Below are 23,981 nucleotides of genomic sequence, written 5' to 3'. Positions count from 1 at the left end.
GGTCTTCACTTTTCATGTTTAAATTTTATATGGAAATATGAAGTTATGTTTAATATATAACACAGCAGGATTAAATTGCTTTCCTTTTAATTAAGTGGTTATATATATTTCTTCTTCTTTCATTACTTGCCTGTATCAGTTGTAACTGACTTAGGGTCTCTCGGGAAAGTGAAGGACTTTTTCTTCAAAATTCTAAACTCATCCTGAAGGTAGATTTTCTTTACTTCACACATAGTTTCAAGGTGAATCTTATGAGAAAACTAACATTAAGAAAATACTAGTTAGCATAATACTTCCAGAAAGAGTGACCTGGGTTACTAATGATGAAGAAAAAACTTATACTTGTAGAAACATATAGAAAACATAATTCTTATAATACAAATGAAAACACATTGAGTGCCCTAAAATAAGTCTCTTTATGCACATGAAAGGAGTGAACGAAAATTCATTTAGTAACTTAAGAGATTTGGTATCTGCATTAGCAGACAGCATCGAGGGAATGTTTTTTAGTCTAGGCCTCATTGATAATTACAAATATATATATTTTTAATTACAGTAGTTGCTGGGCACAGTGGCTCATGCCTATAATCCCAGCACTCTGGGAGGCCAAGGTGGGTGGATCACCTGAGGCCAGGAGTTTGAGACCAGCCTGACCAATATGGTGAAACCCTGTCTCTACTAAAATTAAAAAATTAGCCGGGCCTAGTGGCGTGTGCCTGTAGTCCCAGCTACTCGGGAGGCTGAGGCAGGAGAATCGCTTGAACCCAGGCGGGTTGCAGTGAGCCGAGATCATACCACAGCACTCCAGCCTGGCCGACAGAGCGAGACTCTGTCTCAAAAAAAAAAAAAAAAAAAAAAAAAGTTATGGACTATAAAAATTTATTCAGGTCAGATCTGTCTTGACTTATTGTTATATCCCTGAACATTAATAAAGTCCCAAGTAGGTAGCAGGTACTAAATAAATGCTTACTGAATTAAACTGTTGAAGTCCTCAGGTTAAAAATATAATTAATATTGGGATCTGAAGGTGCAGAAAGAAGGGACTTTGTATAATTTCCATCACAAAAATTAGATACACTATGCAGCCAGCGCCCCCCCACCTACTGAAAGCCAAAAACCAATGCTCTAAAGAAACCACACACAGTAACGAAGGACTGCATACATGCTTCTTACAACATTTAGTTTTCACAGCCTTTTAACAACTATTACAAAATCAAAATATCTAACAAAACGAGGAAAAGTAAATCATCTCCTTATCCAATTAGGATATTAAGTGTATATTTCTTATCAATCTAATAACTTTTATAAGTTTACTGCATGCATCTGAAATGACCTTTGAGAAAAGATTAATTTAAAATAGGGCAGGTGTATTCACTGCAGTCTGGGTATAAAGAGTTCTATCCCTGATCTGAGGATACAGGAAAAAACAAACTCAGTTTCTCCTACTATACTCTCACAACACAGGATACTTCTGCGACCAAATGCGTGGGGTGTTTTCTACACACTAAGCAAGCACTTATTCTGCACAGGACACCATCTGGCTGTCCTCTAATTCAATTCAGTTCTGATGTTATTATCTACCTGGACATAGCATCAGGTCCCACATGTTGAGGGATCAATCTCACAGGACTGTCTTCTACTTCCAATACCAACTGCAAGTCCCGGGTGTTTCACCAGTTCGTCTGACTAACCAATTACAAATCAAGGGGCTCCCATGAGCCCCTTTCTTAGGTTCAATTAATTTATTAGAACATCTCACAGAATTTGGGGAAACACTTCACTTACATTTACTGGTTTATTATCAAGGATGTCACGAGGAAACAGAGGAAGAAATACATAGGGCAAAGCATATAAGAAGGGGCATGGAGCTTCTATGCTCTCTCCAGATAGACCACCCTCTAGCAACTTCCACACGTTCGGCTATCCAGAAGCTCTCCAAACCCAGTCCTTTTGGGTTTTCATGGAAATGTGTTATGTAGGTGACTGATTAAATCATTGGCTGCTAGTGATTGGCTTACCCTTCAACCCCTTTCCTTTCCTGGGGGTTGAAAAGTCTAAATTCTCTAATCATGCCTTGGTCTTTCCTGTGACCAGTCCCCATTCTGAAGCCACCTAGGGGCTAACCAGTCAACTCGTTAGCATACAAAAGGACACAACACTTTGGAGATGCCAAAAAGTTTAGGAGCTGTGTGCCAGAAACCTGCAGGCATAATATTTTATTGCGCTTCACTATTGTTTTACAGACAGTGTGTTTTTTACAAATTGAAGGTTTGTGACAACCCCACATCAAGCAAGTCTTATTGGTGCCATTTTTCCAATAGCATGTGCTCATTTTGTGTCTCTGTCACATTTTGGTAATTCTTGCAGTATTTCACAGTTGTCATCATTATTGGATCTTCTATGGTGATCTGTGATTAGTAATCTTTGATGTACTATTGTAATTGTCTTGGGGTGTCATGAACCACACCCACCTAACACAGTGAACTTAATCGATAAATGTTCTGTGTTCTGACTGCTCCATCAACCAGCTGTTGTCCTATGTCTCTCCCTCTCCTTGGGCCTCCTTATTCCCAGAGACACAATAATACTGAAACCAGGGCAATCAGTTACTCTGTAGTGGCTTCTAAGCGTTCAAGTGAAAGGAAGGATCACATATCTCTCACTTTAAATCAAAAGCTAGCAATGATTATTGGGCTTATTGCGGAAGGCACGTGGAAAGTCAGGCTTCTTGCACTGAACAGCTGGCCAAATTGTGAATGCAAAGGAAACATTCTTGAAGTAAATCTAAAGTGGTAACCCAGTGAACACATGAATGAGGAGAAAGCGAAACAGTCTTCTTGCTGATATGGAGAAAGTTTTAGTGGTGTGGAGAGATTAAACTAGCCACAACATTCCCCTAGGCCAAAGCCTAACCCAGAGTAAGCCCCTAACTGTTCTCAATTCTGTCAAGGCTGAGAGAAGTGAGGAAGCTGCAGAAGAAAAGGCTGAAGCTAGTAGAGGTTGGTTCATGAGGTTTAAGGAAAGAAGCATCTCTACAACAAAAAAATACAATTGATAACTGATTAATGTGGCTACACTAAACAATAGATTTTCAGTGTACATGACACAGCCTTCTAGTGGAAACAGATGCTATCTAGGACCTTCACAGCTATAGAGAAGTCAATGCCTGGCTTCAAAGGACAGGCAGACTCTCCTGTTAGGGGATAACGTAACTGGTGATCTGAAGTTGAAGCCAATGCCTATTTACCACTGTGAAAGTTCTAGGGCCCTTAAGAACTTTACTACATCTACCCTGCCTGTCTTCTATAAATGGAACAACAGAGCCTGGATGACAGCCTGATATGGTTTGGGTCTGGTTCTCCGCCCAAATCTCATATCAAATTGTAATCCCCAGTGTTGGAGGTACGGCTTGGTGGGAGGTGACTGGATCATGGGGACAGTTTTTAATAGTTTAGCACCATCCTTAATGGTTTTCATGATAGAGTTCTCATGAGATCGGGTTGTCTAAAGGTGTGCGGCACCAGCCCCTTTCTCTCTCTTCCTCCTGCTCTGGCCATGTAAGATGTGCCTAATTCCCCTTCCCCCATGATTGAAGTTTCCTGAGGCCTCCCCAGTCATGCTTCCCATACAGCCTGTGGGACCATGAGCCAATTAAACCTCTTTTCTTTATAAATATTACCACTCTCAGGTATTTCTTTATAATACTGTGAGAATGCAGTAATACACAGCATATCTGTTTACATGGTTTATTGAATATTTGAAGCCCACCATTGAGACCTACTGCTCAGAAAAAAAAGATTCCTTTCAAAATATTACACTCATTGACAAGGTACTTGGTCACCCAAGAATTCTGACAGAGATGCACAAAGAGATGAATGTTGTTTTCATGCTTGCTAATACAATATCCATTCTGCAGCCCATGGATCCAGGAGTAATTCTTACTTTCAAGTCTTATTAAAGAAATGCATTTCATAAGGCTATAGCTGCCACAAAGGGTGAGGCATCTGATGGATCTGGGAAAAGTAAATTGAAAACCTTCTGGAAAGAATTCACCATTCTAGATGTTATTAAGAACATTCATGATTCAAGGGAGGAAGTCAAAATATCAACATTAACAAGAGCTTGAAAAAAGTTTATTCCAATCTTCATGGATGACTTTGAGGGGTTCAAGATTTCAATGGAGAAAGGTAGATGTGGTAGAAATAATAAAAGAGCTATAATTAGAAGTGAATCCTGAAGATGAGATTACATTGCTGCAATCTCATGATAAAATTTGAAAAGATAAGGAGTTGTTTCTCATGGATGAGCAAAGAACGTACTTATCTGAGATGGAGTTTACTTCTAGTGAAGATGCTATGAGTATTGTTGAAATGATAAAGGATTTAAAGTATTACATACACTTAGTTGATAAAGCAGTAGCAGAGTTTGAGAGAATTGACTTTTGAAAGAACTTCTACTCTGGGCAAAATGCTATAAAACAGCTTCACATGCTACAGAGAAATGTTTCCTGAGAGGAAGAGTCAATTGATGGGACAAACTTCCTTGTTATTTTAAGAAATTGCCACAGCCACCCAAACCTTCAGCAAGCACCACCCTGATCAGTCATCAGCCACCAATACTGAGGCAAAACTTTCCACCAACAAAAAGATTATGATTTGTTGAGCTCAGATGATTGCCAGCATGTTAAGCAATAAAGTACCTTTAAATTAAGGTACGTGCATTGTTTTTTTAGACATAATGCTAATGCACATTTAATAGACTGCAGTATGTTATAAATCTAACTGTTGTATGCACTGGGAAACTGAAAAATTCGTGTGGCTCACTTTATTGTGATATTTTATTTCCTGTGATGGTCTGGGACTGAACCTGCAATACTCCAAGGAATGACCGTATATATATTACAGTATCACACCTCACGAGTTAAAACGTAGGCTGAGATCCAGTCTTAGATGCTTTGACATTCACTTTTCTTTGGTGGCCAAATGGACCAACTGGATTGGAAGTCTCTTCCTAGCACTATCGATTTTGAGTAAAGTGACCTAGCAGTTCATTGACTATATATCTATAACCAGTCTTTAATAAATGGTTCAAGAATTTAAAATTACATTTTGACATGTCCAGTCAGTATATGAAAAGATACCTCTTTTGTTCCTTTAAGATTCAAGCCTTCATGCCAATCTGGTCCCAACGCACTGCCTACATTATCTGCTTTAGATTTGCTTCTAGCTTCCTTTTTCCTTCCTAAAGAGATGAAATTAAATAATATAAAAATTACCAGGTAGAGAAATAGGTTAGTGTTCTGAAGTTTTTTATTTAGGCAACATAACGATTCATATATATACATACATTACAGCATGACTAAACTATGTTACCTCTATTAATCATTTTAGTCATTATTTTAATATTTTTCTGATGGAGAGTTACAAAATGGATACTCTTTCAACTGTGTAAGTTGTGTATAAACACACTCAACTTACATTTTGGATGTTACATTGGTTAATCTGAAGGGCAAGAAAATTAGCCTTCGAATTTTTGTAATTTTGTCAATTTTTAGCACCTCCAAAATGTACAAAACTCATTTAATTTTATGATCTAAAAATTTTTTAAAGACATCAAACTTAAAAAATATGTTTATATTATCATTGCATTTTTTACAAAACTTCTTTAGGTGTTGCCCAAATGTAGCATCTCTTTGCAAAGATGCAGATGGGCTGAGTTATTCAATTCATTTTAAATTTCTTATTTTAATTGTACATATAAAATACATACATATATAAAATATATATAATAGAAAATCTGAAAACTTCATGTAAAGATACATAAATACCCATATTACTATTTCCAAAATTTGTTTTATTAAATTTTCTTGTAGCCCTTTTCTATATGGTTAAAACAAAGTTTTGTATGAGAATTAAGAGCTAGGTGCTACGCTTACCTTCAGTTGTATATCTGGTTCTTTTCTGTGCAATTTTAGCCTCTGGTTTTTCAGCAATGAGCTGTGAAGTCAAGAATTCAGCTGCTCCTGCATCGAAGAAAGTATTCCCTATAGCTTTATCTTTAATGGCCCAAATCACTTCACAGCCTTCAATTTCATACCTAAAACAATACTGAAGTTACTAAGAGTAATTTCAAAAGTCTAAGTAAAAAATCTTTGTATTTGCAAATAATGATCTCCTGAAGTAAAAGCAGGGAACACATTTTTAAGGCAAACTGGGAAAAACTGATTATAAAGAGGAATATTAACGTTCTTTAAAGATGCTAAGAAAAATAGAATAGTAAAAGAAACTAAAGCTGTTTACAGAAAGAACCTTTAGGTGACAAGTACATGTACTGAATATGAATATGTATTAAGTGACAAATACATGTAATTTCATTACAATGTACATCATTAGAAAATGTTCAATTTCTACAACACACTTATTATATGAATGGCCCCCAGGGGTAAGCAGTGCTTTTTAAAAACTCTGGTTATAGTGTAATCAGTAATGGATGGATGGTACATAGCTATAACATTGAGAATCAGTCACTTATTTGGTAACGACTTTTTGTATCTTCAAAGCACATTGTGGAAGGAGATAGAAAATGGAGAGAATCAGAGTTATAAGCTAAAAATCTTAAGGATCAAGATCAAGGATCTTAGAGGAAGGAACGAATGGACATGGTATATATAAGCCACCTTCTATTACTATTTACCACTAATGTAAGGTAATGGGCATGTGATATTTTATTGAAGGTTTAGATACTGAGAAGTGGTTTTCCTAACAATATTCGTTTCACAAAGTCCCTGAAGTCCATTATAATTAAGGTGATCATATAATTTATCATCTAACTTGGTATACTATCTGCTACTAATAGTCATTTTTGGTACAATTGGTGGAAATGGAGACAATCCCAGTCAAACAAGATATATTGGCCATCCTAACTATAATAGGATTTTATCTAAACTTGCAATACTAATAAAATACTGTAATTAAAAAGTTAAGGTATTAATTTTTCACATTTCTTTACGGTACAAAGTACTGCCATCTTTATTTTGCAGACTGATATAACATAGTTAGGTTATACAACTTTTCAAAACTAATCAATAAACAGATTACAGAAAAAGGGTTTAGTACATCTGAATCCAGGTCACTTGATATTCACACTTTTCAACATATGGTGATAAGGAGCTCCTTGCTTCATCTAATAAGTCTTTACTTTTCCAGCTCTCCTATGTCAGTAAACATTTAGTCACCAAATTTCAGATTAGTGGGTGAACATTCAATTTTATGTTAGTCTATCATATAGCATTACTGACCAGTGGAAAGTGGAATACACACACATTTGGTAAAAAAAAGTTTGTATTTCAATTTACATACAGACATATAGTTATCATGTAATGCTTTCTTTTTGATAAACTGGGAATTTGTATTACCATTTTTAAATTTAAAGTAATATTACAACACCTATCAGTGTAGTTTAACATACTGATGACTGACTAGCAGACGAAGTTATTACAAGCAACCACAAGAAACTTCAGTACTTGCTCTACCTCTTAAGACACCTTCTAATCCTCTTTTCCTAACTTGAACTATGCAAGATGCACAAGTTTGACGATCATCATCACATACAGAGGGGAAATATGCTTTCATTTTTAAAATGACTCTACAAAAACAGACAATGAGGTATTGCAGTTTTGTGAAGTTATGAAAAACAGTATCTGTTTGAAAAGGAAAGGATTAACTTACACTTAGAAACAAGAAAACAGATAATAACTGAAAAAAATGTATAATGAACAACATGAGTATTACTTTCACTGAAACACAGTGTAGAAAGTGTATGAATATGCCAAGTTTCATGACAGACAAAGACCTAATCATTTAGCAGACCTAAAGTCAGAGAATAACATTATGTGGGTCCATTTTTATTTATCAAAGAAGAGCTTACTAAATACAAAATTATAAGTTTTATCCAATTATAATGTCTTCAATCTCCAACTTAAAGAAAATGATGAATCGGATTAAATGTAAGACTCTGAACATTTCTGAACATAAAATGTTTAAATGTAAATAATGACAGTTACAATAATAGTGATACTTTGGTGATAGCTGATGGAGAAAACCTGTCATGTATATATTATACACATGGATTTGAAACCGCATTTACAATAAATCTATACCTCTTCCCTCTTGGCCCACATTTTGGTTTTGACCCTTTCTCTGTATTTCTACATACAATGCCACAAACTTCATAACAACAATAATGACTGCTACCTATAGTACTCAGGCAATTTAAGAACTCCTACAGGCTTCCACTTGGTCAGATCATCCTCTAAAAGCGGGGCAAAAACCTAGTCTGAGAGTTGGATTGAATGCAAGTGAGCATAGATATGGCTTTGGAAGAGTCCTTATTTTGATTCAAATTTGTCCTCTTTGTGGTCTGACCCAACTTTATGGCCTGAAAAAGATCCAGACTATTTCATGTCAATCATCTGCTAGAGGATAAAATCATGAAGTGAATCAGTCTTCTGCAGGCCACAGCGGGATATTTCTCAATGGTTTTTGAACTTGTAATGTCATCTTAAGATGAAAATATTTCATATTAATTAATGTGTTCACATTTCCTAAGCCACCAAAAACCAAGAGCTGGAAGAACCACATATCCTAAAACAGGAGTCACAAATATTCTGGGTTACACTGGCCAGACAGGTAACATGAATGTGTGAAGCAGGATTTATCACATAAGCAATAAAAAGTGGTGAGGGTGGCCCGGCGCGGTGGCTCAAGCCTGTAATCCCAGCACTTTGGGAGGCCGAGACGGGCGGATCACGAGGTCAGGAGATCGAGACCATCCTGGCTAACACAGTGAAACCCCATCTCTACTAAAAAATACAAAAAACTAGCCGGGCGTGGTGGCGGCACCTGTAGTCCCAGCTACTCGGGAGGCTGAGGCAGGAGAATGGCGTGAACCCGGGAGGCGGAGCTTGCAGTGAGCCGCGATCGCGCCACTGCACTCCAGCCTGTGCGACACAGCGAGACTCCGTTTCAAAAAAAAAAAAAAAGTGGTGAGGGTTATCACTAGAAATCTCAAAAGGTGCAAATATTTAAATTTTTTTTTTTTTTTTTTTTTGAGACAGAGTCTCACTCTGTCGCCCAGGCTGGAGTGCAGTGGCCGGATCTCAGCTCACTGCAAGCTCCGCCTCCCGGGTTTACGCCATTCTCCTGCCTCAGCCTCCCGAGTAGCTGGGACCACAGGCGCCCGCCACCTCGCCCGGCTAGTTTTTGTATTTTTTTTGAGATGGGGTTTCACTGTGTTAGCCAGGATGGTCTCGATCTCCTGACCTCGTGATCCGCCCGTCTCGGCCTCCCAAAGTGCTGGGATTACAGGCTTGAGCCACCGCGCCCGGCTTAAATTATTTTTAAACATAGAATATACTTATAAAACACATTTAGGGGCCAAATTTGGCCAACCACCTTGAGACCTAAAGCATTCCCAAAACATATATATTTTATAATAAAATTTCTACAATTATGGAGTCCACAAAAGCTAAAAATAAAAAGGTGAATTTTTCCCCTTGAAAATGTATGAAAATTGTATTTATCTTTGATTTTCAGAATAAAAAACATTTTCCAGTCTGCCAACAAATCACATGAATCACAAAGCAATTGTTAAATTTAAAAACAAATGATTTTTAAACAATTTAAATATGTTATATTTAAAAATATATACTTACACTAACTCAAGTGCAATACCACCGTTCCCTATGATCATGATTCTTTTAGCTTTAGTAAGCTGTTTCTGAAATTCCTATGTTAAAAAGAAAATAATGAGGCAGTATTTTGTAATAGCGGGCAATATCTGAAATAAGAGGCTTCAATGATAACATTCTAAAAATGTAAATATTTTATTGAATTTGTAAAGAAAAAAAAATGAATCTCACTTTCCCACTCTATCAGGGTACATCCTCTCAATTAATATTACAAAAGCTCCCTTTTCTACTTTATCCCAAGCTGCTTTTACAGCAATGCTTCTCCTGATTTTCCTTTTCTTTTAGGTCATTACATTTACAGTACTTCAGAATTTCAGCAGGAGGCACTATTAACTTACCACATTCCCAACTATTTGACCAAATCAATTATTCTTTCTTTTTGCCTAGACTCTCAGTTTCCCTAGAGTTACTCAACACTCAAAACTTCTAGGAATGAGGAATGAGAAGCTTAGCAGCACAGCGGTTAAGAGCAGACTCTGGAAGCACTGGCTCTAGCAATTACTAACTGAATGACTTTGCAAGTTGCTTACCCTATCTGCACCTCAGGTCCTTCAACTACAAATAGAAATGATCCACCAGTCGCGGTGGCTCAGGCCTGTAATCCCAGCACTTTGGGAGGCTGAGGCAGGTGGATCACAAGGTCAGGAGATTGAGACCTTCCTGGCTAACACCGTGAAACCCTGTCTCTACTAAAAATACAAACAGAAATTAGCTGGGCGTGGTGGCGGGTGCCTGTAGTCCCAGCTACTCAGGAGGCTGAGGCAGGAGAATGGCGTGAACCCGGGAGGCAGAGCTTGCAGTGAGCTGAGATCGCGCCACTGCACTCCAGCCTGGGTGATAGAGCAAGACCCTGTCTCAAAAAAAAAAATACCAAAAAAACCCCACAAATAAATGGAAATGATAAGTGACTATATATCCTGATGCTTCTGTAAAGATTACGTGAGATGATACAGACAAAGTTGGTAGGAGTAGCAGGTGCACAATAATGTCAAACGTTTACGGGAAAAAAAAATGTTATTAACATTCTAAGATAGATAAATTGATGCCTCCACCCTCCAGAAAAAAAGACCACAATGAGCTTACAGAAGCCAGTGGTAATTCTTTGGGCACTTTCGAAAGTATAGAATAGTCTCATTGCTTCAAAATGACATCTGAACAGAAAAATTCCCCCCTCCTACTAAGTTTCTGTTATCTCCAAACTTATAATATTCACTGAAGCTGATATCTTTGAAATTCTCCAAGAAAAAAAACCACTGAAGTTTATTTTAGTTTGTCCTTCATTGAGGATATTGCAATTTAAGAAAGACCTATAAGAGCACTAGGACCTAGAGGTGAAAAGCACAAGTTTAAATTGTGTATCTGATAAACTTAATAGCTAAATTAGTACAGACACATAATTAATCTCTCAATCTCAGTTTCCTATTTGTAAAGTGGGAGTAATAATCGTCACACAGGATTATCACGAGGATTCAATGAGTTCATGTATGTAGAAGACCTAGCTGAAACAGTTATGAGCTCAATCTCTGATAATATGAACTTAAATTGTTTACAAGAAGATAATCAAGTTCCTTTAAATTTTCTCTCAATTCCTAATGATTTAATTAAGAGACAAATAGGCTGAAAGAAAACCTTATTAATTTTTCAGAATATAAATTATATTAATGCAAAATCATCATGTCACGAGACAGAACAACAAACATGAGGCTAGACATAGTATTGTGAAACCAGGAAGAGCTTCTTGGCAATAAGGGTTAATAAGCCCTGAATTAAATTACCAAAAGGAAGTTATATAATGCTCCAAATACAGATGTTTCACCTTATTGGGACAGTTTATCTAGGGCAGAACAATAAGTCAAGTGACTTTTTCTGTTCTATGATTCTATCATGATTTTGTACCACAAAGATCTTTTGAAATTTTTTTGCTGGAGAATAAGATCCGTAATTTTTGAATTGCTTTTACCTTTTTGGAAAAAACTTGTGTTTCAAATGTGGCATGTATGTGTTATATTATTTAGGCTGCAAATCACATATTCCCAAAGTAGAGTAATGAATGTGTGTGTACTGCAAGTTGTTAATATTCAGCAGAGTCATTATATCTGGGTTATCTCACGCTGATAACACATCAGCATGAACTTAAAAACATAATAGCAACTAAAAATAAATAAATTGACAGGAATAGGCCGGGCGCGGTGGCTAATGCCTGTAATCCCAGCACTTTGGGAGGCCGAGGCAGGCGGATCACGAGGTCAGGAGATCGAGACCATCTTGGCTAACGTGGTGAAACCCCGTCTCTACTAAAAATACAAAAAAATATTAGCTGAGCGTGGTGACAGGCGCCTGTAATGGCAGCTACTCAGGAGGCTGAGGCAGGAAAATGGTGTGAACCCAGGAGGCAGAGCTTGCAGTGAGCTGAGATCGCTCCACTGAGCTCCAGCCTGGGTGACAGGGAGACTCATCTCAAAAAAAAAAAAAGAAAGAAAAATTGGTGGGAATAAAACATAACCACTCTGTGGTTTATTGGTCATGAAACAAAATTCCCTTCTGCCATTATAATTTAGGAATCATAAGTGGAACAGTTTAATTCGAATGTAGAAAAGTCTTTTATTTTTCTTCCCATGATTCAACCTTAAAATGTTACCTGAGCACTATCTGTATCACGGATTCCTAATACGTAAGGATTTCCTTCACATATCAACTTTGGTTTAGCTCCAGCACACAGACAGAGTTTCTTATATACATGCTGATTGCCATCTTCTGTTACAATGCACTGTAAATACATTAAACAATGGGAGAAAAGGGGGACACATAATCAACATGGATACAATTTCACTTTAAATTAAAAATTCAATAAGGCAAAAGCAAAACGTAACATATTAAGGTTGCCTCTTGGTGGCACTCAGTTCTTTGTTATAGCAATTACAAAACTAAGCATGAGAATACGTGCACTGATCCAGTTATTCTTAATCATTTTAAGCTCATGAACCATTCTGAGATCTTGTGAAAACCAGTCTTTCTCCTCTGGAATAAAAAGGTACATTCACGCAAAGTTTTACATTAAACTTCAGGGAATCCCATGTTGGTTGAAAAGGTATGTTGACCCCAGATTAAAAACAAAACTTCAAGACATTTTTTAATTAAGCTTTCTCATTACACCTGTGACAGGCTTGATGAAGATTTCTGATCTCAAGGGAAGTTACTATAAGACGACCTAGTAATTCTAATCATATCATACCTTCGTATCTATTATGAGTACAGAAACACAGTGAGTGGTGCAAGAAGTTACGGTATATCTTCTTAATCTAAAAAGACTAGGAAGTGCTATTAAAAAAAAGCAGTATTTATATTCTTAAGTAAAAATAATGACTTCACTAGCAAACAAAATGCTTTTGGGGTATACTTTAGTATAAGTAAAGAACATGATAATCTTCAATCCTAGCATGTACTGGCTTTAAATTTATATTAATTTTTAATAAAATAAATGGGTCTAAAACTACATATCAGAGATCTAGTGCTTTCGTTCTTTAATACTGAATGAAAAACTACATATAAATAGTAGCCTTTAGAAAACATTTAAACATAATGCATGATACTATGAGAGATGTTCAACTTTGTTTGAATGATTTAAGTGCTCATGTTTGTGCCAATTATTTTATTTACAAACCTTGGCAAATTGTATCATAGCACTTAATACCCAACGAGACATTTATAACCCAAATTAACTCTTTAGTTGCAAAACAAACACATAAAACCAGTAATCCAGCATAAGCATAAGCCATATAGAAATTTTATACAAGTCTTCTTTCAGATAATCTCATTAGAATTTTATCTGACAAGAACAAAAGTTAATTATAGGCACTGACAAAACTTAAAAAATAATTTGCATTTAGCTGCTGTAAAAACAAACAGCACAAACACACACAAAAACTCTTTCCATACTGCTAAATTTTTGCCAGGAGATGTAGAAGTAAAACATACTATCTCTAATTCACTAAAATATGTAAAGGACACTTCTCCAGACGGAAGTGAGTGACACACTCTGCATCCTCGCCTCACCGGGAAACTACTGAAGTTCCTGGGGAAGCACAGTAGCATTTCATATAAACAAGATGGATGGAGAGAGGCCAGCCGCGGTGACTCACACCTGTAATCCCAGCACTTTGGGAGGCCGAGACAGGCGTATCATGAGGTCAGAAGATCCAGACCATCCTGGCTGACACAGTGAAACCCCGTCTTTACTAAAAATACAAAAAATTAGCTGGGCGTGGTGGAGGGCACCTGTAGTCCCAGCTACTCGGGAGGCTGAGGCAGGAAAATGGCGTGAACCTGGGAGGCATAGCTTGCAGTAAGTTGAGATTGCGCCACTGCACTCCAGCCTGGGCAACAAAACAAGACTCCGTCTTAAGAAAAAAAAAAAAAATGGATGGAGAAGAGAAAACCTGTGGTGGCTGTTAAGGCCCTGATGCCAGGTATGTGAAATTGATATCGTCTGATGACCATGAATTTATGGTAAAAAGAGAAGATGCATTAACATCAGACATGATAAAAGCCATGAGTGGCCCAGGTCAGTTTGCTGAGAATGAAACCAATGAGGTCAATTTTAGAGAGATACCTTCACATGTGCTATCAAAAGTATGCATGTATTTTACATACAAAGTTCGCTACACTAACAGCGCCACCAAGTTCCCAAACTCCCAACTGCACCTGAAATATAGCACTAGAACTGCTGATGGCTGCGAACTTCTTAGATTGTTAAATAAATTATAATAAACTGTTAAAAAAAAATGTAAAGGACAATGGATAAGAGAAGGCAGACATGCACTCCATGTGGGATATTTTTCAAATGGTAATGGGAGGCATTCTGCTTCATTCAAATGCCCTAACACAAAAATTCCCTCACAACACATTTAGCATATTGTGAGAGCCCACCTCAAATACAAAATAAATTGACAATGATATTACTTGGAATATGTAATACCACTATAAGTATTAGAAACTTATCTGGTTTGAGGATTCAGATTTTTTCTTGTTTCCTGATAAAATTCAGTACTTTTACTTTTTTCTCTCAAATTACTTGTGTTTCAAATGTGGTATGTGTTTTATCCCTAAAGGAGATAAAACACATCTCTAATTTATCGGTTAGACCTCATAAATTAGAACTGCCTTATATAAACAACTATAAACCTACTTCTTATCTTGCCTAAAGCTCATCTGAGGATACTGTAAATCATCTAACTACATCCTTTCCTGAGACTGCCTTCTTCATTCTCATGCAAAGGGTAACTGAGTCCTGCTGAATTTATAGTAGAAATCTCACTCAAATCTTGGATATTTTTTACAACTACATTGTCCCTGTCTCAGTTCAGGCCTTACATCATTTTTCAAATCAATTTTTTAAAAAATTGTTTATTCTTTTTGAGACAGAGTCTCACTCTGTTGCCCAGGCTGGAGTGCAGTGGCACAATCACAGCTAACTGCAGCCTTGAACTCCCAGGCTCAGGTGATCTTCCCACCTCGGTGTCCCAAGTAGCTGGGACCACAAGTGCACGCCACCATGCCTGATTAATTTTTTGTATGTTTTTTGTAGATATGGGTTTTTGCTATATTGCCCAGGCTAGAGTAGAACTTCTAGGCTAAAGCTATCCACCTGCCTTGGCCTCCCAAAGTGCTGGGATTATAGGTGTGAGCCTGTACATAATTTCCTGACCCTTTACATAATATTTGACTATCATAACCACCTTCTAATTCGGTTGGCTACTGGCCACTTGTTCATTCTCAACACTCCTATCAGATCCATCTTCCTTAGAAAAAAAAAATCAATTTTATTATTGATGCCTCAGCTCTTAAAATCACCTTACAATTTCTCCCAAATATAAAACAAACTCAACTTCTTAGAGTATGACATTAAAAACCCTTCAGGATCTTATTTACTTAGCTTCTAGCCTTGATTGCCAATCTCCTTTACTTAACTATACCCTAATCCCTTTGACATCTCTATTCTTCATATTTCTTTTCCTTTCTTTGGGTCTTTGTACATTCAACCTCCTCTTCCTGGAATGCCCCTTTCCACCCAGCGAACTCTTAATTTCATTCATCTGTTAATACCCAGCTCATTTTACTCTCTCTGTGAAGTCTTCCTAAATCCCTGATATCAGAGCTTTGACAGTATTTCAGTGACTGTGTTTTTTATATGACTGTGTTTTTTTATGTCAATATAATTATTGTACGCATGTTCATATTCCCTTTGACACTGACAGTTCCTAGGAGCAGACACCTCATATTATCCCTACTGCATCCCAGCACCTAATGCAGTAACCAGAACACAGTAGACACTTTATAAACATTAATGTAATTTGAAATGTGAAGACTAAAATCCCAAATCTAATTATATAATTCCAATAAACTTACAAAAACTGTATTTTTTCTAATAATATCAGAAATCAATGTCACTAAACTTTACATATTAAAAACTTAAATGGTGGTGGTGGTGGTAGAGCTGGAGTGAAAAGAAGGCAGGCAAAACCTCATCAAGATTCAATAATGGAAAATGTTATTAAGAAAACAATTATCTTACGTGTTCTTCACTCTTCAGTTGCTTTACGCCAGATTCTATAACCTTAATGTTGGGAAAGCGTTTTTCTAACATGGTACTTGATTGTTCTTCAACATCAAATTCTTCCAATATTTTAGAAATCTGTACAGATCAAAGAGATTAAAAATGTATATTTTTAAAATATTTTCTTTCAAGAACTTAAATAAAAAAAAATACTTTGCTTTTATACACTATTTTGTGTTTGTAAAACAAAAAAGTTAGCCAACTGCACTATATAGAGTGGAAAGAGGATTAGATTCAGCATTTAGAGACTTAAATATTTGCTTGGCCACTCCTGGGCAAGTCAGGTGTTATAAGCCATAGTTTCCCGGCTAATAAAATGAGAACTGACCTGTAAAATGAGGGGTAACACCACTTACATTTCTACAGTTTAGTCAAACAGCTTATTTATTTCCTTATCCTTCAAGCTTTCACTCTCTATTTACTAGCAGATCTTATGGTCATCTAGTCTTTGCACTCTTCCTTCCTGTTCTATAAAACCATCAGTATTCTTCTAGACTCACTTTCCTTTCTGTCCAGTTAAAGTTCAGTTGTGAATCATTTCACCTTTTCCCTAAATCCTTCACTACCTTACTCTCTTATCCTAAACTGTTAACCTGAAAATCCCCAACCCTATAAATTATCTACTTGCTCTAGTCCTAAGCCCAGTTTGCTGCAGAAAGACCACACAGCCTTACAGATTGATATTCAACCTCAGCTGCTCCTTAAAAACTGCATGGAAATCTTACTGCATGGCCTTGACAGTTCTCAAACCTTTTGGTCTCATGACCCCTCTACGGTCTTACAAATTATGTAAGAACCTACTTCTAGGGTTATTTAAGGATCATATATTTGAAACCTTTAGAAGACTACTTGGTGCATGGTAAGCACTTAATAAATATGAATTATTACTAGTAATCTTTTTTCTCCTTTAAAAATTATACAAGTCATGAATCATGCTCTTTGTAACACTAAACAAACAATACATAATAGAGAGTAAATGTTAAAGTCTCTCTTTATCCCTCTCCAAATCTCATCCATAATCCCTCAGGATAAGCACTAGTGACTTTTTGGTATTATGCTCTATACTTTTAATCTCTATCTTATGTGCCTAGTACATTGGCTAATACATAATATAGGTACTCAATAAATCATAAAGATAATGCCATTTCCTACTGCTGTACACAGAATAGCTGATATTTGTATATTTGTTATTGGCACATTTAAGCTCCCAACCCTGTGAAGTAAGCAAGGAAAGTATTAATACTACAGGAGAAGCAGTTTACAGAGCTCTTCCAAGGCTACCTGGCCAGTAAATAAGAGGCCTAGAAACCAAGTTTTTTCCTTCTATTGTGCATAACTTACAAAACTGGCAAAAACTGAATTCAAGTCTCACAACTCTTGGATTATTATACTGAATTAGGTCTTCTGGAAAGATAATTATGGGACCCAGCTATACATCTTTCTCTTATGTATACAGTCTCAGCCTGTCATTAAATATGTACTTTTACCTTTTAAAGATTAATAGCTATAATTTTTCCTCTATTTCTCCCAAACTCCTTAATTCTTTGGCTATACCTAACTAGTAAGATATCATATGTATCTCTGCTTAGGTTATAAAGGGACAACATGGTATATGCCACTAAACTACCCTTGGTCTTACAGGTTTACAATATGAGAAAATTATATTCCATTATCAGGATATTACAAGAAACATCGTATTAAATGAAGGGCTATGGTAGTAGTCTTCACTGAAGGGTGGGAAGAAAGAACCTACGTTTTTCGCCATTTTATAAATTTTATTTTGCATAGGCTTTATAATATTTATAATTGTAGTTCTGTAGCTCATGCATATAACTTATTAGTATACATATATTGGGATGTCAAGGCAAAACGTTTTAACAGTTGAGCTACAGGATCAAAAAAGTTTGGAGATGGCTTTTCTATACTATGACCCCACTGTTCTTAGACTTCTATTATAATGTGAATATAAATTAATGGAATACAAAGTATTCCGAGATGCTTATTACATATCTGAAACACCAATTATCTGTAAGTATAAACTTGGCTTGGAAGTACTTTTCTGATTTGTAAACACACATACACACACCCCTACCCATATTTATAATAACTATCTACATGTATATTTGTATCCATTTTAGATTTGCAGAGCATCTTTCCTGGAAAATTTTTATTGGAAACTTTCTCAAAAGTAATTCTAAGTGGAAGGAAAATGGAGAAAAAGAATAGAAGACTAAAAATTCAGTATAATTCTGGGAGCTTTCGGTATTTTATGTGAATAATTCTCAACTCGAGGTTTTTTAAAATGACTGTCAAAAGAATATTTGTAATTTTAAACAATTAAAACACTCCAGAATGCATGGAGGTATTATCATCAAGATGGCTAAGTAGGAGATACCAGCCTTCATTCTCCCATTAAGAAAAAAACAACAAAACAAATATAGACGACTATTCACAAGCCAAAATAGCCCAAAGAGGGCTCAAGGGCCCATTTTACAATCTGCAGCAACACAGTGGAGCAAGAAAATGGAGAATAGCCACATAATAAGAATCAATACTGACCCTGGCACACCTGAGAAACCAGGAAACGGCTAGGAGCAAAGAAAGGCAGAGGCTATTAGTATCAGTCACATGGTGGGGAGCACTGTGGTCCATGGTGGCCTGCACTGCAGAGGAAACTGGCATCCCTTGCTACTGTGACGGATCCAACCACCATTCTGGCCAGGGAACCCCAGAGAGGGAGACATGGCGGCACAGCTTGTCTTCACAAAGAAGTGGCCAATGTCAAGATGCTTTGGGAAAGGAGTCACTTTATCTCTCAACCCCGTAAGTGTCCCAACCCCAGAGCCATGGTCACTCTGAGAATGCCCACACATCAGACCCAGGTTCTTTTTTTTTTTTTTTTTTTTTTTTTGAGACGGAGTCTTGCTCTGTCACCCAGGCTGGAGTGCAGTGGCCGGATCTCAGCTCACTGCAAGCTCCGCCTCCCGGGTTCACGCCATTCTCCTGCCTCAGCCTCCCAAGTAGCTGGGACTACAGGCGCCCGCCACCTCGCCCGGCTAGTTTTTTGTATTTTTTAGTAGAGACGGTGTTTCACCGTGTTAGCCAGGATGGTCTCGATCTCCTGACCTCGTGATCCGCCCGTCTCGGCCTCCCAAAGTGCTGGGATTACAGGCTTGAGCCACCGCGCCCGGCCCAGACCCAGGTTCTATGGCCTGCACTGGGCCCACCTACATCTCAGACACCAGAGCCATCACCATAGTAAGCTAGTTTGCACTTTGGGCCCTGCAACCAAGCCTCACTGCACATGTCTGAAATCCAGGCACTGGCTCAGCCACAGTTGAAAGCAAGGCCCTTCCCTGACAATGAAGCTGCTATAACTTTGAGCACACCTGTGTTCCCATTCCTGGTTTCCCTGGCTGCTTCACAGCACACCTGTGTTCCCATCCTTGGTTTCCCTGGCTGCTTCACAAGCATCCTCACCTCACATTCTATTACCAATACAGCAGTATGGGTACTTGCACTCTAGGCAACAATGTCATTACTGTCCCAGATCCCAGAGCTTTTGTTCCTCCATGTATGCCTGTGTTTTGGGTCTCAGCTCTATCACTGCTCCATAGGCACCACTTATCAGACACCAGTGCTGCTGCCACTGAACCGGAAGGCAGACTCAGTGCCACTTGGGATCCCCTAAGCCACAACTTCCTTGTGATTGGGAGGCTCTTAGCAGCCACTGACATTGAAAACCCCAACAACCCTCACTACCACTGCAGACATCCAGAGTTGGATGCTGAGGATCCCTGCAATCTTCAACAATTAACTCAGCTGACAGAGCTGCATGGACCCTCACTGGTGCCAGTACTGCTACATCCTATCCAACAAGCAGCCCTCCCCATAGGGGAAGGTCTTTCCACAGCAAAACTAGCCCATACGTGTGAAAACAGTGAGTGTGTCATCAAATGTGCAAACATCAACATATGGCAACAAGAAACATGATAAACCAAGAAGCCATGCCACCAAAAGAACAGAAAGAAATGGCAACAAGAAACATGATAAACCAAGAAGACATGCCACTAAAAGAACACACACAAATAAAACCACTGTCTGACAAAGAATTCAAAATAATTGTTTAAAGAAGCTGAAGGAACTTCAAGAAGTTACAAACAAACAATTCAATTAAATCAGGAAAACAATAAGCAACCAAAACAAAAAATTTAAAAAGACAAGTTATTAAAAAATAAAGCAGAAATTCTGGCAATGAAAAATGCAATGGATGAAACAAACAAACAAAAAATGCAACAGACTATGTCAACAAGAGAACTGATCACACAGAAGAAAAAAATCCGTGAATCTAAAGACAGATTATTTGAAAATACACAGTCAAAAACGAAGAAGAAAAAAGAATGAAAAGAATGTAAAAATATGGAATTTAAAGGATGGCATCAAAGAAGCAAATCTTTGAGTTATAGGAGTTATAGAAGGAGAAGAGAGAGACAAAGGAGTAGAAAGTGTATTTAAAGAAATAACAATAAAAAACTTTCCGAATCTGGAGAAAGATATAAATATCCAGGAACCAGAAGGTCAAAAGTCTCTAATCAGATTCAATCCAAATAAGGCTACACCAAGACATATTATAATTAAACTGTCAAAAATCAAAAACAAGGAGATGGCCATTACAGCAGAAAGAGAAAAGCAAATCACAATAAGGGAGTCTCCAAAAGGCTAACAGCAGATTTCTCAGGAGAAACCTTACAGGCCAGGACAAAATGAAAAAATAACATGATTTGAACATCTGTCCCTGCCAAATCTCATGTTGAAATGTAATCCCCAGTGTTGGAGGTGGGAGATGGCTAAATCACGGGAGCAGATCCCTCATGGCTTGATGCTGTCCTTGCCATGATGAGTTCTTGTGAGACCTGGTTGTTTATACATGTGTGGCACCTCCCCTCACACTCTCTCCTTTGCTCCTGCTCTCACCATACGATACATCTACTCTCTTCACCTTCCACCATGATAAGCTTCCTGAGGCTTTATTAGAAGCTGAGCAGATTCCTGGCACCATGCTTCCCATACAGCATGTAGCACTATGAGCCAATTAAACCTCTATTCTTTATAAATCACCCAGCCTCAGGTATTTCTTTATAGCAATGCAAGAAAGGCCTAACACAAATCATATATTCAAAGTGCTGAAGGAACAAAAAACAAAACTGCCAACTAAAAATACAGTACTTGGCAAAGCTGTCCTTCAGAAATGAAAGTGAGATAAGGACTTTCACAGACAAATAAAAGCTGAGGGGGTTCTTCACCACCAGCCTTGTCTTACAAGAAATGCTACAGGGAGTTTTTCAAACTGAAAGAAAAGGACACCAATTAGTAACATGAAAACATGTGAAAATATAAAAATTAACTGGTAAAAGTAACTACACAGTCAAACTGAGAATACTCTAAAATTGTAATGGTGGTGTGTAAGCCACTTATATGTTTGGCTTACACAAAACTATTAAATAAAGACAAAACTATTAAATATAACAGTAGCTTCAATAATTTAAGGGATATATAATATGAGGTAAATTGTGGTATCAAAAACATAAAATGTGGTAGAGGAGTAGAGTAAAAGTGTAGAGTTACTTTATGTGGTCATAGTTAAGTAGTTTTCAGCTTAAAATATCCATTATAGCCAGGCGCAGTGGCTCAAGCCTGTAATCCCAGCACTTTGGGAGGCCGAGACAGGCAGATCACAAGGTCAGGAGATCGAGACCATCCTGACTAACACGGTGAAACACCGTCTCTACTAAAAAATACAAAAAAAAAAAAATAGCCGGGCAAGGTGGCAGGCGCCTGTAGTCCCAGCTACTCGGGAGGCTGAGGCAGGAGAATGGCGTGAACCCGGGAGGCGGAGCTTGCAGTGAGCTGAGATCCGGCCACTGCACTCTAGCCCAGGCGACAGAGTGAGACTCCGTCTCAAAAAAAAAGAAAAAATATCCGTTATAATTGTTTTACATAAGCCTCATGATAACCACAAAGCAAAAACATACACTAAATATGAAAAGAATAAGGAACTGAAGCTACCACTAGAGAAATGCTAAAAGGAGCTCTTCAAACTGAAAGGAAAGGATACCAATTAGTAATTAGGTAGTCAAGTAGGATACCAATAATTTAATTAGAAGGAAGACAGGAAGAAAGAAAAAAGGAATATAGATTTGCAAAACAACTAGAAAACAATTAACAAAAAAAGGCAGCAGTAAGTCTTTACCTATCAACAATTACCTTGAATATCAATGGACTAATTCTCAAGTGAAAGAAACAGTGGTTGAATGAATAAACAAACAAGGTCTAACTACATGTTACCTACAAGAAATTTACTTCACCTGTAAGGACACACAGGAAAAGGAAAAGGAGGGAAAAAGATATTTCACACAAAGAGAAAACAAGACAGTGGATGTAACTGTACCAGATAAAATAACCATTTGTAAAAAACTGTAAAATGAAACAAAAAAGGTCATTACAAAATGCTAAAGAGAACAATTCATTATGAAGATATAACAACTGTAAATATACATGCACCTAACATCAGAGCACCTAATAAAGCAAATATTAACTGATATGAAGAGAGACACAGATTGCAGTATAAAAAGAGTAGGAGTGGCTGGGCATGGTGGCTCACACCTGTAATCCCAGCACTTTCGGAGGCCAAGGGATACGGATCACTTGAGGTCAGGAAGACCACCCTGGCCAACATGGTGAAACCCCATCTCTAACAAAAATACAAAAAAAAATTAGCTAGGCATGGTGGCACACACCTGTAGTCCCAGCAACTCGAGAGGCTGAGGCAGGAGAATCACTTGAATCTGGGAGATGGAGGTTTCAGTAAGTCAAGATTGCACCACTGCACTCCAGCCTTGGTGACACAGCGAGACTCTGTCTCAAAAAATAAAAGAGTAGGGAATTTCAGTACCCCACTTTCAACAATGAAAAGATTATTGGAAATAAAACACTGGATGTGAACTAATGGATTTAACAGACACATACAGAATATTTCACTTAGCAGCAGAGTACACATCCTCTTCAAGCGCACATGGAACATTCGATAAATCACAATAGGTCACAAAACAAGTCTTAACAAATACAAGGATGAAATCATATCAAGCACCTTTTCCCTACCACAATGATATAAAACTAGAAATTAATAACAGGAGAAATTTCAGAAAATTCACAAATATTTAGAAATTAAACAACATTCTCCTAAAGAACCAGTGGGTCAAGAAAGAATTTTTTTAATTAAAAATATCTTGAGACTAATTAAAATGAAGACACAACATACCAAAACTTACAAGATTCAGCAAAAGCAGTTCTAAGAGCAAAGTTTACAGCAATAATCACTTATATCAAAAAAGAAAGATACCAAGTAAACAACTTAAGGTTACATCTCAAGGAACTAGAAAACTAAGAACAAACTAAACTCAAAATTAAAGAAAGGAAGGAAACAAAGAGCAGAGCAGAAATAAATGAAGTAGAGACTAGAAAAACAATAGAAAAGATCGACAAAACAAAAAGATGTTATTTTGAAAACACAAAAAAATTGAGAAACCTTTAGCTAGACTGAAAAAGAGACAAGACTCAAGT

General features: G+C 37.3%; 1 protein-coding gene and 1 pseudogene across 4 annotated transcripts in view; one reads left to right on the top strand and one right to left on the bottom strand.

Annotated features, from left to right (window-relative positions):
- The window catches only part of PYROXD1 (pyridine nucleotide-disulphide oxidoreductase domain 1), a 35,914-nt gene that overhangs the window by 7,089 nt on the left and 4,844 nt on the right, over positions 1 to 23,981 (bottom strand). For 2 of the 4 annotated variants that reach the window (XR_012420067.1, XM_065523864.2), the window contains exons 3-9: positions 23,159 to 23,276; positions 16,320 to 16,439; positions 12,387 to 12,515; positions 9,713 to 9,786; positions 5,936 to 6,096; positions 5,141 to 5,241; positions 131 to 260 (exon numbers count right to left, since the gene is read on the bottom strand). Coding sequence is in view for 2 of the 4 variants with exons in the window: in XM_065523864.2 (XP_065379936.1) it covers positions 131 to 260; positions 5,141 to 5,241; positions 5,936 to 6,096; positions 9,713 to 9,786; positions 12,387 to 12,515; positions 16,320 to 16,391 (667 nt within the window). In the remaining 2 variants the exon portion in view is untranslated. The remainder of the gene's footprint in view (positions 1 to 130; positions 261 to 5,140; positions 5,242 to 5,935; positions 6,097 to 9,712; positions 9,787 to 12,386; positions 12,516 to 16,319; positions 16,440 to 23,158; positions 23,277 to 23,981) is intronic. The other 2 variants (XR_012420066.1, XM_005570328.5) reach the window with 1 other exon arrangement.
- LOC102143110 (elongin-C pseudogene) lies at positions 14,165 to 14,501 on the top strand (annotated as a pseudogene).

This window comes from Macaca fascicularis, chromosome 11 (assembly GCF_037993035.2).
Source record: "Macaca fascicularis isolate 582-1 chromosome 11, T2T-MFA8v1.1".
In the NCBI taxonomy this organism is placed as follows: Eukaryota; Metazoa; Chordata; class Mammalia; order Primates; family Cercopithecidae; genus Macaca; species Macaca fascicularis.
This window is presented reverse-complemented; position numbering and strand designations above follow the sequence as displayed.